Source organism: Panthera pardus, unplaced genomic scaffold (genome assembly GCF_024362965.1).
Source record: "Panthera pardus isolate Hobbes unplaced genomic scaffold, ASM2436296v1 HiC_scaffold_15, whole genome shotgun sequence".
NCBI classification, from domain to species: Eukaryota; Metazoa; Chordata; class Mammalia; order Carnivora; family Felidae; genus Panthera; species Panthera pardus.
The window spans coordinates 2097952-2110539 of NW_026526710.1; the positions used below are offsets into that span (position 1 = coordinate 2097952).

A 12588-nucleotide genomic window follows, 5' to 3' on the forward strand; every position below is an offset into this window, starting at 1 on the left:
CCCCACTTCTTTGCTAATACCAGGGGTGAATGAGTATTTGCTTTTTTTGTTGTTTTTTCAATGCCAATATTACAAACTTCTTCAAATGTTAAATATATAGCTGCACTGTTCATTTTGGTAGCTACTGTTCACATACGGCTATTTAAATGAATTAAAATTAAGTTCTTCGCTTGTACCAGCCACATAGGAAGTGCTTAATACCCACATGTGGCTAGTGGCTACCATACTGAACAGTGCAGTATAGAATATTTCCATCATGGAGGATAATTCTGTTGGACAGTTTTGATGTACAGTATTTTAGCTACTTTTTTGAGAATAAGTTGGCCTGGGAATGACAATTTTCTAATACGGTATCCTTTAAGAAAATGTGTTTTTTGAGTTTCATACCATTTCTCTGCCCTCTTCCCCAAGCTTTACTTTTTTTTGTAAGTTAGCATATCCCTCTAGGTACCCTGTAGAGAAAACTTGCCATCTAAATCTGGCTTTGGGAATAACACAGGTGGACATTGTGTGGGCTTTGGTGGACTTGTGTGGTTCATGTACCCGTTTTTAAAATAATTCTAAATAGTTAGAAACACTCATTTAGAAATGTTATTGGTGTATCTAGCTCAAAACTCATCTCAGGGAAACCAGGAGAGTGTTTTTATCTACTGTCATGTTTAGAAAAGAGTGGGTGAGCAATGGCCCTTTTTGGTTCTAGAAATAGTTTTTTTTTTAAGTACATTTTATTTTATTAAAAAATTTTGTTTAATGTTTTATTTATTTTTGAGACAGAGAGAGAGGCTGATCGTAAGTAGGGGAGAGGCAGAGAGAGAGGGAGACAGAACCCAAAGCAGACTCCAGGTGCTGAGCTGTCAGCACAGAGCCCGACGCGGGGCTCAAACTCACGAACTGCAAGATTTGACCAGAGCTGAAGTCAGATGCTTAACCGACTGAGCCACCCAGGTGCCCCCAGAATTAGTTGATATGGTTTCAAGATGTTAGGTTCTCGTTACTCTCAGATATAAAACATTTCAGAATTCTGATCACTGTCTTGGCCAGATATCTGAAGAGAAGTTCTGCTAATTGAGGATGGCAACATGAAAAAAGCATTCACATGTACCACATGTACTTATGTGTGCGCATTCACACATCTGTACAGATGTATGTGCACACCTAGGTATGCACACACATAGAAACCTCATTCACTTGTGTATGTACGTGCACAGTAGACATATGGTAGCACTTGGTGTCTACACGTTTTGAGTGTAAGCTCGTTTTGATGAAACAAAATCAGCCACAAAAAGTAGATAGTGTTGTAGTTATCACTGACTGAAGCTTTCTATTTCTATAATTTGAAATCTTTCTCATCTGAATATCCAATTCTTTTTTCTTTTTTTTTTTTAGAAAGAAAAGTTTGCTGATGCTTCAGAGGAGGCGGTCTCTGTTCAGAGAAGCATGCAAGGTATGTCTTACTAAAGTATGAGCAGATGGCTTTAGAGAATGTCACATTCTCACCCTGAAGATGGCATCTGGAATACACAGAATAGATGCTCCTGTAGTCTGATGTCCCTCTTCTGGAAGCTCCTGCAGCCGGATTGCATGAGCTTCCTGAAGCCTCAAACTCGCATTAATTTTTTCTTCTTTTGACTTGAAGCTTATTCTATATTAAAATTAAATATACTTGGGAAAAGTATCTTAATCCTCAGGCATTGATAACTATTGAGTTTTAGCTGGAAGTAGGAAAGAGAAGCCTAGAAAGGGATGCGTGGTGTCTGCTTTTTTTTAAAATTTTTTTTTATTTTTAAATTTTTTGAGAGAGCACGAGTTGGGTAGGGACAGAGAGGGGAGACACAGAATCCGAAGCAGGCTCCAGGCTCTGAGCTGTCAGCACAGAGCCAGACACGGGGCTTGAACTCATGAACCACGAGATCATGACCTGAGCTGAAGTCAGACACTTAACCGACTGAGCCACCCAGGTGCCCCGCCTGGTGTCTGTTTAATCCACAGATGTGGGGAGGCAGAAAGAGACGCATGCTTACTCCTGTAGGTCCATTATGCAGTGGTTTGATGTGTGGTGGGACTTTCTAGCATTTCTGCCCTCTCAAATCCCAAGCATATTATTTGATTTGGTTTAAGACAGCCAGCCTCTAGATGGCTTCTTAAGTATGAAATATATTAAACTTTTAACTTTATCCTCCGTAGAAACAGTAAATCAGTTACGTCAAAAAGAGGAACAGTTTAACGCGCTGTCTGCCGAATTGGAGAAGTTGAGAGAAAATTTAACAGGTAAGATAGCTCTGGTTACTAAGCACTGGATATAGTAGGTTTCCTAGGATTTGTGGTAACCATAGTACATTACAATAACATTTATTCAGGGGTAACTTCTTCACTCAATAGTGTGATCTAACGAGATCAAATACTTGAATACTTGTTGGAGGTCTATAAATTCCGCACATGCTCTCTGCCCTGTTTTCAAATAAGTCAGAATCCACCACATGTCACCGTTCCTACCGCTGTCCTTGACTCAAGCCACCCATCATGTTTCACTTGAGCTGCTCTAACAGCTCCCTGCCTGCTCAGCCTGCTTCTGCCCTGCCCACTTTGGTCCATTTGTAGCACCCCAACCAGAGCGGTCCTTCCACCATCAAGTCAGGTCGTGGCACTTGTCTGCTTGAGATCACTCGGTAGCTCCCCTCACATGCAGAGTAAAAACTACAGTCCTTCCCAATGCCAGGCCCTGTTACCTCTCTGATTACATCCCGTAATCTGTAGTCTCTCTGATTACATCCCGTAATCTGTAGTCTCTCCGATTACATCAAAAGGCCCGTAGTACCCTTCCCCTTGTTGATTCTACTTCAGCTATATTGTCCTCTGCATAGCAAGCATTTTTGTGCCTCAGGGCCTTTGCATTTGGTGTCCCTCAGCTCCTTCAGGTCTTTACTTAAATGTTACCATTCAGAGAGGCCCTGCCTGAGATTTTAACCTTCCCGACTCCTTCGTGGTTCCTTTCTCTACTTACATTTTTTTCCCTCTTGGCAATTAACCCTATTTTTCTACTATTTATTTTCTTTCTTGATCTTGTTTATTGTCCGTTTTCTTGGCTAGAATATAATTTTCATGAGGGCAGGGATTGATTGCTGTATGCAAATATTCCCAGAACAAGCCTCGGAATACAGGATGTAGTCAATAAATTTTTGTTGCCTGTAACACTGTGGTGCAATTTGTTTTTCCTGTGTATATTCAGATATGGAGGCAAAATTCAGAGAGAGAGATGACAGAGAAGAGCAGTTGATAAAGGCAAAGGAAAAGTTGGAAAACGACATTGCAGAAATTATGAAAATGTCTGGAGATAATTCTTCTCAGCTGACAAAAATGAACGATGAGCTACGTCTGAAAGAAAGGTATGTACGAATGGTTACAAGGGCGCCCAATTTAGGTTGGCCTCTGAAGTGAGGTCTCGGAGGGAGCGGAGCCAGAATTCAGGGTGGTTCTGTTTTAAAGTTTCTTGTCTCCCTTCCTTCCTGTCATTACCCCGGTGTACCCTTCAGTCAACTACTGGACCTTCTAAGTAATACAGTATTGTGGACTTTTTAATGACTTGCAAAGAATTTTACCAAGGGCAGTGACATCTTTTACAGGCGCTTAACAATTTTTTAACCTGTTTCAGTGTAACGAAGGGTAGCCCTTATTACAGGCTTAGTAGGTATGTGCCCTGCACTGTGCTGGGTGTATTTTCTAATTCTTGTAACAATCCTGTGAGGTGAGTGTCTTACTCCCATTTTGAAGAGAAAGGAATTGAGGCTCAAGAAGGTGAAGTCACTCGCTTGTGTCCTGGCCCCAGAGAGCTCGCGGCTCTCGTCGCTGCGCTGTTCGTCCTCAGCGCTAGCTTCCTTTATCTTCGCCTCTGCTGTTGTCTTTATTCTGAGGTTCTTGTTGCTTTGATTTTTTTTCTTTTAATAGCTTCCATACAAAAAGCAAATGTCTTATAAGGCAAAAAGCCTTCAGAGGACATTTTAGGGCCAATGAGTCTGAAAGCGTGACTAGTTGGCAGTTAGGTTTGCATCCACGGGCCGGCGTGGGGTGGCGGGGCAGGTGGCGACTGGGCCTTGGTTGGCCGCCTCGGGTCAGATCCGCTGTGAGGCGGGTGCAGTTGCACAGGCGGTTGTGGCACGGTGCCCTCGAGGAGCTCCATCTCTGCAGGTGTCGGACAGGTGTAAAACCCAGAGGGACCGCCCGAGTTTCCCTCCTCCGTTCTCGGAGTCGTCTGATAGCCTGTTCTCCAGGTTTGTGTCTCACGTCTTGTGTACATCTTTGTTGGACCACATTAGGATCTCGAAGCTAGTTCTTCAAGTTCTGAAGTGTCATTTTGTATCTTCTGTACTCAAGCGGCACTAGAATGAGTTTTTGATAATCTAGTCTGCTAAAATTTTGAAACTTAACTAAAATAACTCATTTCCTCATATATGTGTACTTTTCACTCATTTTTCCTTACTGATCTATTTACATAAAATGATAAACCTTCACAATTACAGTAGTTGTCGCTCCAAATAATGTATTTATAACTGTCACAATTGTTAAAATTATTCTTCAGGGCAAGTCAGGTTAAGTTTTTGTTGTTTCAGACGTCATTAAGTTATTCACAACTTAAAATCATTAATACAATTATTAATGCTATCTTTCTAAGCATATCTTTGGAATTCAAAGCATTCTTTTGAAAGCTCTGACCCCTTGTATTGAAACTTGTTCTAGAACCGTAGAAGAATTACAGCTAAAGCTCACAAAGGCTAATGAAAATGCAAGCTTTCTGCAGAAGAATATTGGGGAAGTAACTCTCAAAGCGGAACAGTGCCAGCAGGAAGCAGCTAAAAAGCATGAGGAAGAAAAGCAAGAACTGCTGAGGAAATTGTCGGACCTGGTAAGGAGGCAATAAATGGGACTGTGTGTTGGCAGGAAGGTGAGGGGCAATGCAGATGCGGCTGGATGACTCTCTCCCTCATTCGGGCTCTCTGCAGGAGAAGAAGGTGGAAACGAGCCACAACCAGTGCCAGGATCTGAAAGCTAGGTACGAAGCAGCCAGTTCAGAGACGAAGGCGAAGCACGAAGAAACCCTGAAGAGCCTACAGAAGATGCTGCTGGACACAGAGGAGAGGCTGAAGGCCGCACAGGAGGAGAACAGTGGCTTGTTGCAGGAGATGGTGGAACTGAAAAAGCAAGCTGACAAGGCCAAAGTATGTTCTGGGAGACAGTTCAGTCGCTGTGTTGCGTCGAGGCTGCGGTGGGGCTTAGAGAGCGTCAGCGGATGGGACGGGGTACTCTGGCCTTTACAAATGCTGACCTCTGAGGGCTTGGCGGGATGGCGAATTACGTTTTCCTGGCTTCACGTGTTTTCTGCCAGCTGCTGGTCCTTCTCGGGGTGGCGGCCACAGTACAGGGCTTTCCCCTGAGTGTCCTGTGTAGCCATCACCCCCCCACCCCATGCTGCTTGCTCCCTAGCTGTCACAGAGAGTCTCCTGTTGCCTGAGCTGTGTTTGCCTGCTTGCAGTAGACTTTGTGTCGTGGCCTCTAATCTTGGCCATCTTGCTGCTGCCTTGCACTGGGGTTAGGAGGGACATCTTGCAGCAAAGCGAGAAGCAGAGGCCACGTGAAACAAGTGAGCATTGGAGAAACAGAGCTCCTAAACAGCAGATTAGAAGTGAGGAGTCTAGAAAGGGCTTTTATATGTCCCTGGAAGGCACTCTGAGCTTAATTGATAAGGAAGCTGGATGCAGGGGCTGGAAGGAAATGTTCTGTTATTAAATAGAGTAGAATTTGATACGTTGAATTTCATTTTATGGTGTCAGGATCATATCTGCAACCCGGTATATTTTTGGACTCGGTAGCTTAATGAAGTTCAACCATCCTTCTACTGTTTAACTTTTCCCTCCTACTATTTAACTTGCTCAAAGAAAAGGAAATACTTGTCTTCAGTTACTTTTAGTGTTTATACAGGAGTTTAGTGAAAAGGAAATGTAAGAGAGCATACATAGGACTTCAAACAATTCCCACCTAAAACTTGTTAATTAAATTGGACCATGACATAATTTATGTGATATATAAGATGCCTCCATTTTCTCTCTCCTTCGTGCTGGCCATCAAGGATTTGTGTTCTCCCTGTTAAACAGCTCCAGTTTTACGAGTCATTTAACACTGGATATAATTTCCAGATTTTTTATCTTTATGGATCCCTTTATCTGGACAGACTCCAGGTTTTTTTTTTTTTTAATGTTTGTTTATTTATTTATTTAGAGAGCTCCTGTGGGTGACAGTGGGGGAGAGGCAGAGAGAGAACCCCAAGCAAACTCTGCACTGTGAGTGCAGAGCCTGATGCTGGGCTTGAACTCAGGAACCGTGAGATCATGACCTGAGCCAAAATCCAGAATTGGATGCTTAACTGCCTGAGCCCCCCAGGCACCCCCAGACTCCACTTTTTTAGTGTTTCCCTTAAAAAAATGTTGCAGTTTGACGAAACCATGGCATTCTAGAAGTTTCTGTTAAGTCTCATTAATTTTGCTTACTGGTGTTTTGTTTTTTATTTTTTACAAGGGTCATTTGGTTAAGATTGTTCCCCCTCCAAAGTTGTCTTGATATCCAGTTTCTGTGGATTTCAGTATCGGTCAGCAACAGTGGCTCACAGACTATTTTATGAATCTGATGAGCCCTTAAAGTAGTCCCTTCCTAGAAAATTTATATGCTCAACACACTTTATATAAGATTTCAGGAGGTTCCTGGAGCCCACAGAACTTCTGTGTTTCCTAGTTTAAGACTCAGTGATTTGTAGCCATGCTGTCCAATACAGTAGCTACCAGCCACATTAATTTGAATTTTAGTTGTTCAATTTTAATAAATTACAAGTTTAGCTCCTTATTTGCACTCCCCACACTTCACGTGATCACCAACTACGCACATGACCAGTAGGCTACTATATTTGTGCAGATAACATTTAGACCATTGCAGAAAGTTCTGGACAGTGCTGGTATAGATAATGTGGTCAAGTCATTTTATAAACCAGTACATTAAAAAAAAATTTTTTTTACATTTGTTTATTTTTGAGAGAGACAGACCATGAGCAGGGGAGGGACAGAGACAGAGACACAGAATCCGAAGCAGGCTCCAGGCTCTGAGCTGTCAGCACAGAGCCCGACACAGGGCCTGAACCCACGAGCTGCGAGATCATGACCTGAGCCGAAGTCGGATGCCTAGCTGACTGGGCCACCCAGGCACCCCTAAACCAGTATATTTTTTTAAACTCATTTTATTGGGCCGCATGGGTGGCTAAGTCGGTTAAGTGTCTGACTTTGGCTCAGGTCGTGATCTTGCGGTTTGTGAGTTCAAGCCCCACGTTGGGCTCTTTGCTGACAGATCAGAGCCTGGAGCCTGCTTTGGATTCTGTGTCTCCCTCTCTCTCTGCCCCTGCCCTGCTCGTGTTCTGTCTCTCTCTTTTAAAAATACATAAAACATGAAAAAAAAAATTTTAATCATTTATTTCAGTCACCCAAACCTAGCAAATTGGTCTGTACTTTTAATAAGTTGTAATATTGGGATTAAATCAGCCAGGCCAGTGACTGTCCTTTGGTAAGCTGATGTCTTATAGTTAGTTTGAAAAGCAACAATTTACTTTCCCCCACCCTTCCCCTCCCCCCTTTTGGTTAAAATATATTCACTTTTTGTAATTCTCTAGATTGTATTTTTAAAAATTCTTCTCTGAATTCTTCCTACAAGAGAAATAATTGGGAAGTTAGAAGGGCAGGAAAGAATTTCATGCCCTGATGTCAAAGTCAAACTAACCATTTTTATCTTGTAGGTGCCACTCAGGGATGATTTCAAAAGTGTTTCAGAGATAAAATAAACCAGTAGGTAGATCAGCACTTCGCAAAGCTAAACCTGCCTTGTGTTATCCTTTAATGGGCTCTTTTCATCTAGTTCCCCATTTCCCCCCATCCCCTTGTTATCTAGGTAGTTTCTAGGACATTTATTGCAAAACATTTTAAGCCTGGGCGATTTAGGTTGCATTAAGCTATTTGGGCTTGCATTTGTCTGCTTGATTTCATTTTGTTTCCATTCTTTCCACCTTTTATTTCTGTAGTCGCTAACTTATTTGTTAACATCAGCCAAAAAAGAAATTGAACTAATGTCAGAAGAGCTGAGGGGTCTGAAATCAGAGAAGCAGCTTCTTGCACAGGAGGGAAATACTTTAAAGTTAGAAAAAGGTTCACTTTTATCACAATTGGTAGAGGTGGAGGCCAAAATAACTTTACTTCAGGAAGATCAACAGAAACTGTGGTCGGTAAACGAAACTCTTAATTTAGAAAAGGAGAAAGTCTTAGAAGAAAAACAAGATGCTGAAAAGCTTTATCAACAGGAGCAGCTCCATAAAGAATCTTTAGCTGTTGAGAGAGAGAAATTACTACAAGAAATCAATATTGCGCAGGAAGAGCTTTTGAAGATCAGTATGGAAAATGATGCTTTGCAGGCTTCCAGAGCAAGCCTGCGGGCACTCACAGAAGAGCTCCAGCTCAGCAAAGATACTTTGATTGCTGAGTCTAAGAAGGATCAAGAAGAAAAAGGTCACCTAGAGGATCATATCAAGAAGCTCACTACTGAAAACCTTGCCTTGGCTAGAGATAAAGATGAAGTTATTCAAAAGCTGCAGAGCTCTTACGAAGAGCTAGTCAAAGATCAGAAAACCTTGGTGCAGGAGATTGAAGATCTCACGGCTGAGAAAAAGTCCGCTTCGGAGAAGCAGTCAGATCTTGATAGCACGTGCATAGCCTTAAAGATGGAAAGAGAAAATCTTCTCCAGAACAACAAAGAGCTGCAGTTTGAGAAGGACGTGCTTCTTCAAGATCGGGAAAAGCTGAGTGCCAGCCTGGAGGCCGCCCTCCAGATCAAGCAGCTGCTCAGCACGGAAACCAGTGGGCTCCACACACAGCTAGACGATGCCAAGAGGGCTCTGAGGAAGGCTGAGCTGGACGTGAGGCAACTGCAGGCTACAAATAGCAGCCTCACAAATCTCCTGGAAGAAATCAAGACCAGTCGGAAGATCACAGACTCCGAGTGCATCCAGCTTCTGCAAGAAAAAGGAGCCTTGGCCGCCTCTGAGAGAAAACTCTTGGCTGAAAAAGAAGAACTTCTAAGTGAGAACAGGCTCATTGCTGAAAAACTGAAGAAGTGCTCGGAAGAGGCCACCCATATGGAGATGAGCCTGAACGAGAAGATCACTTACCTAACTTCTGAGAAGGAGGTGGTATGTCAGAAAATTGCTAAGCTCAAAAAGCAGCATGTCAGTCTCTTGAAGGAAAAGTCTGTCCTGGAAATGCAAAATGGAGATTTGCTTGCAGAAAGAGAGAACTCCATGAAAACCATAGGAGACCTCAAAAAGAAATACGATCAAGAGTCTGAAAACAGAAGAATCGTAGTGCACGAGAAGATGAAACTCCTTGGTAATCTCGACACTCTGAAGAAGGAGCTTCAGGAGAGGAAAAGGGAAAACCAAGTGCTAGCAGCCACCAAGTGCGATCTCTCTCTGATGCTGAAAGAGGCTCAGAATGCCAGACAGAGTTTAGAGAAAGAGCACACGAGCACCCTGCAAGCAAAGGAGAGTCTGAATGCTGAACTTCAGACTTGCTGTTCTGAAAAGAGCATCTTGCTGCGGGATGGGTTGAATCTGCAAGAAGAGTGTCAGAGATTAAACAAGGAGATCCAAACAATTCAGCAGTCCTTCCTCCTGGAAAAAGAAGCCAGAGCGCAGGAAACTGAGTCATCCCTGTATGAAAACAATAAACTTCATGGCAGGTTGGTCCTCCTGGAGCAGGAGCTGGAAGAGTTAAGAGCACGCACTAAGCAGCTTCAGTCTGAAAATTTTGTGCTCGTCCAAGAGAAGACCAAGTCGGAGCAGAGAGTAGTGGAGATAATTAAGGAAAAGGAACTCTTGAGCGCAGAAACGGCTCGACTCGCTGCCAACATAGAGACTCTGAAGAAAGATTTCGCCACCTTGTCCAAATCCAAGTTAGAGCTGCAGGAACTGCACAGCTACCTCACCAAGATCCTGGATGACCTCCAGCTGAAGCACGAGACGACCCTGGCCGATCGCGCCAAGGTGGTGCAGGACAACAAGAACCTCCTGGCCGAGAAGAGAGACATGATACTGACCAAGGAGGAGCTCCTAAAGGAGAAGGAAAAGCTGGCAGAAAGCTACTTCATCCTTCAGAAAGAGATTAGCCAGTTGGCCAAAACCAACAGCCATATCTCAGCCAACCTCCTAGAATCTCAAAATGAAAACCGTATTTTAAGGAAAGACAAGAGCAAGCTCACCCTTAAAATTAGAGAGCTCGAGACTCTTCAGTCATTTACGGTAAAGTGGGAGGGTCAGGGACCAGCACCTGGACTACTAACACTGTGCACTAACTTCCTAGCGGGCTCCTGGAGAGGATAGGCACCCCACTGAATCCACTGCTCCTATGTCTCAAGCTGTTTGTTTCCACCTGAAGGGGCCACTCATTACTAAATCTCTAATCGCAGTTGTTTCCGTTAGAAAGAGGTGTGAACTGTGAATAAAAAGGATATCTTTTTTAATTTAAGGAGAAATTTACCAGAAAAAGTCAACTGTGGTTCTGAAAGGATTAAGAACAGTAGAAAAATGGGCACATGTTGAAACACAGTATCTTCTGTTTGGCTTTTAACTGTTTTGTTGTGTCTGTCCTTCTGGACTTGGAACCCGCCAGTGAAATCTCCATGGCTGGCGGTCGGGAAGATATACTGCAGAATTCCTGGAAGCTTTATTAGACCACGTGAAATTGTAAGCAAGTGCCTTAAACATCTTTTAATTTATTTTTTATGAAAAACAAAAAATAAACGAACAAAAACATTGTTTTTAATGATTGTTTTCATATCTTAGCCAAGGATTTGTCTCCATATGCATATTATCTTTTTTATTCACAGCCATGTTTATATTCATTACCCACAGCTTCTCTCAGAGACCTTTCCATTTAATCCTTCTCATTAAACATTTGAGCCTTATGTTAATAACTGCCCAAATAATTTTTATTTTTCCTTGAGAAATTCCCCACCTAAATTACAAGTGATTTCAAAAGCCCCACATCTGAAATAGCAAGAATAGTGTTTCAAACACACAGCAGTAAATACGATTAAGAGAAAATTCAGCTACGTGAGGATGTTGGTCTTTACTATCCCTGAATGTTTCTCTCCGACATCGGTCAGAATGATGAGTGTGACTGTCAGCATAACTTTGGAACTTGGAAGATGTAGGTTAGAATGGTCTGAAAATCTGCCAGTTGCATATCGCAATTGGCTCGTTTGAAGAATGGCATGAAAAGGGTCTGTGGCTTTGTTCCCCTTTGGAGGAAAGAAAGACCTTTCATGTCTCGGTCTGTTTGTTTCGGCATTGGATTGGTGACTGGGCCTTAACCACATGAGACAGCGAGGGCTGCCTGAGCATCCCTGACGGGGTCGGGGGTGACCTCATTTCTCACAGTATTTTCTTGTATTTAGGCTGCTCAAACAGCAGAAGATGCCATGCAGATAATGGAACAGATGACCAAAGAGAAGAGTGAAACTCTGGCCTCCTTGGAGGATACCAAGCAAACAAACGAAAAACTACAGAATGAAGTAATCAGATTTAAATGGCTTTTTGTACAAAGGACAGCTTACCGACTTCATGGAATATTTGATCACTAACTCAGGATTGTTTATTTTTTGAAGTGTGGCCTTACACAGGTTTGATCTGTTAGCGGAGTCGAATGTACACCAGAGCCATGATAATATTAAATAAAGTGTAATCCTTCATTACTTATTTAGTAGGATCAGCCTTTGAAATAATGAGGGGGAAACCTGAATAGTGTGGCTTTTTTATGATAACTTCAATGACGGAACTGAAGAGAGAGGTACTCATAATATTCTCTAGTTTTGTGTGTTTTATCTTAAATCACATACATTTTTTTTTATTTTCACTCTCTCCCAACTTGAGCCACTAAATTCCATTCCTCGGCCCCAAGTTTGGTGTAGGCCTTTTCTCGGTGTCATTCAGTCCTGATTCCCTTTTGTGTCATCTCCAGGCAGCCACTTCTGCGTCTCAGATGTGTGGTTTCAAGATCACTTTTATTCTGTTGAAAGTAGCATTTCTCATTCTTGGACCTATTTTTGATTCCCTTCCTCCCCACTCCCAGTTCACATCAGCCCCTTCTTTCTTTGGGAAGCAGTTACCTCTCGGTCCTAAACAGATTGATTCTCCAAAATAGTTAGGTGAAGTTCTGCCTGGCTTCAGATGTTTTTAAAAGGGATAGTCAGGTGAGACGTGAAGGAATTAAGCAGGGGAAGCGCTGGCCACATTGAATAGCTGCTCTGTAAAGCATAGGCCTTCTCACTATGCAGGTTCAAAGATGGAAATCTGTCAAGGCATGCACGTTTTAAGATACTTACAGGGTAAATAAAACTACACACCCGGGGGTACATTTACAGAACTGATGGTCCTAATAGAAGAAGAAAAAGCATTAAAAAATCAGATGGTAATCACAGAAGTTAAAATGAGTAAGAAGATTTTAGGGAATATAT

General features: G+C 42.5%; 1 protein-coding gene across 12 annotated transcripts in view; it reads left to right on the forward strand.

The window, feature by feature from the left end:
• CLIP1 (CAP-Gly domain containing linker protein 1) overlaps window positions 1-12588 on the forward strand; it is a 125215-nt gene that overhangs the window by 79189 nt on the left and 33438 nt on the right. For 9 of the 12 annotated variants that reach the window (XM_053901975.1, XM_053901968.1, XM_053901974.1 and 6 more), the window contains 7 exons: window positions 1387-1444; window positions 2185-2268; window positions 3227-3383; window positions 4732-4897; window positions 4995-5210; window positions 8105-10372; window positions 11530-11646. In XM_053901975.1, the coding sequence (XP_053757950.1) occupies window positions 1387-1444; window positions 2185-2268; window positions 3227-3383; window positions 4732-4897; window positions 4995-5210; window positions 8105-10372; window positions 11530-11646 (3066 nt within the window). The remainder of the gene's footprint in view (window positions 1-1386; window positions 1445-2184; window positions 2269-3226; window positions 3384-4731; window positions 4898-4994; window positions 5211-8104; window positions 10373-11529; window positions 11647-12588) is intronic. The other 3 variants (XM_053901977.1, XM_053901978.1, XM_053901979.1) reach the window with 1 other exon arrangement.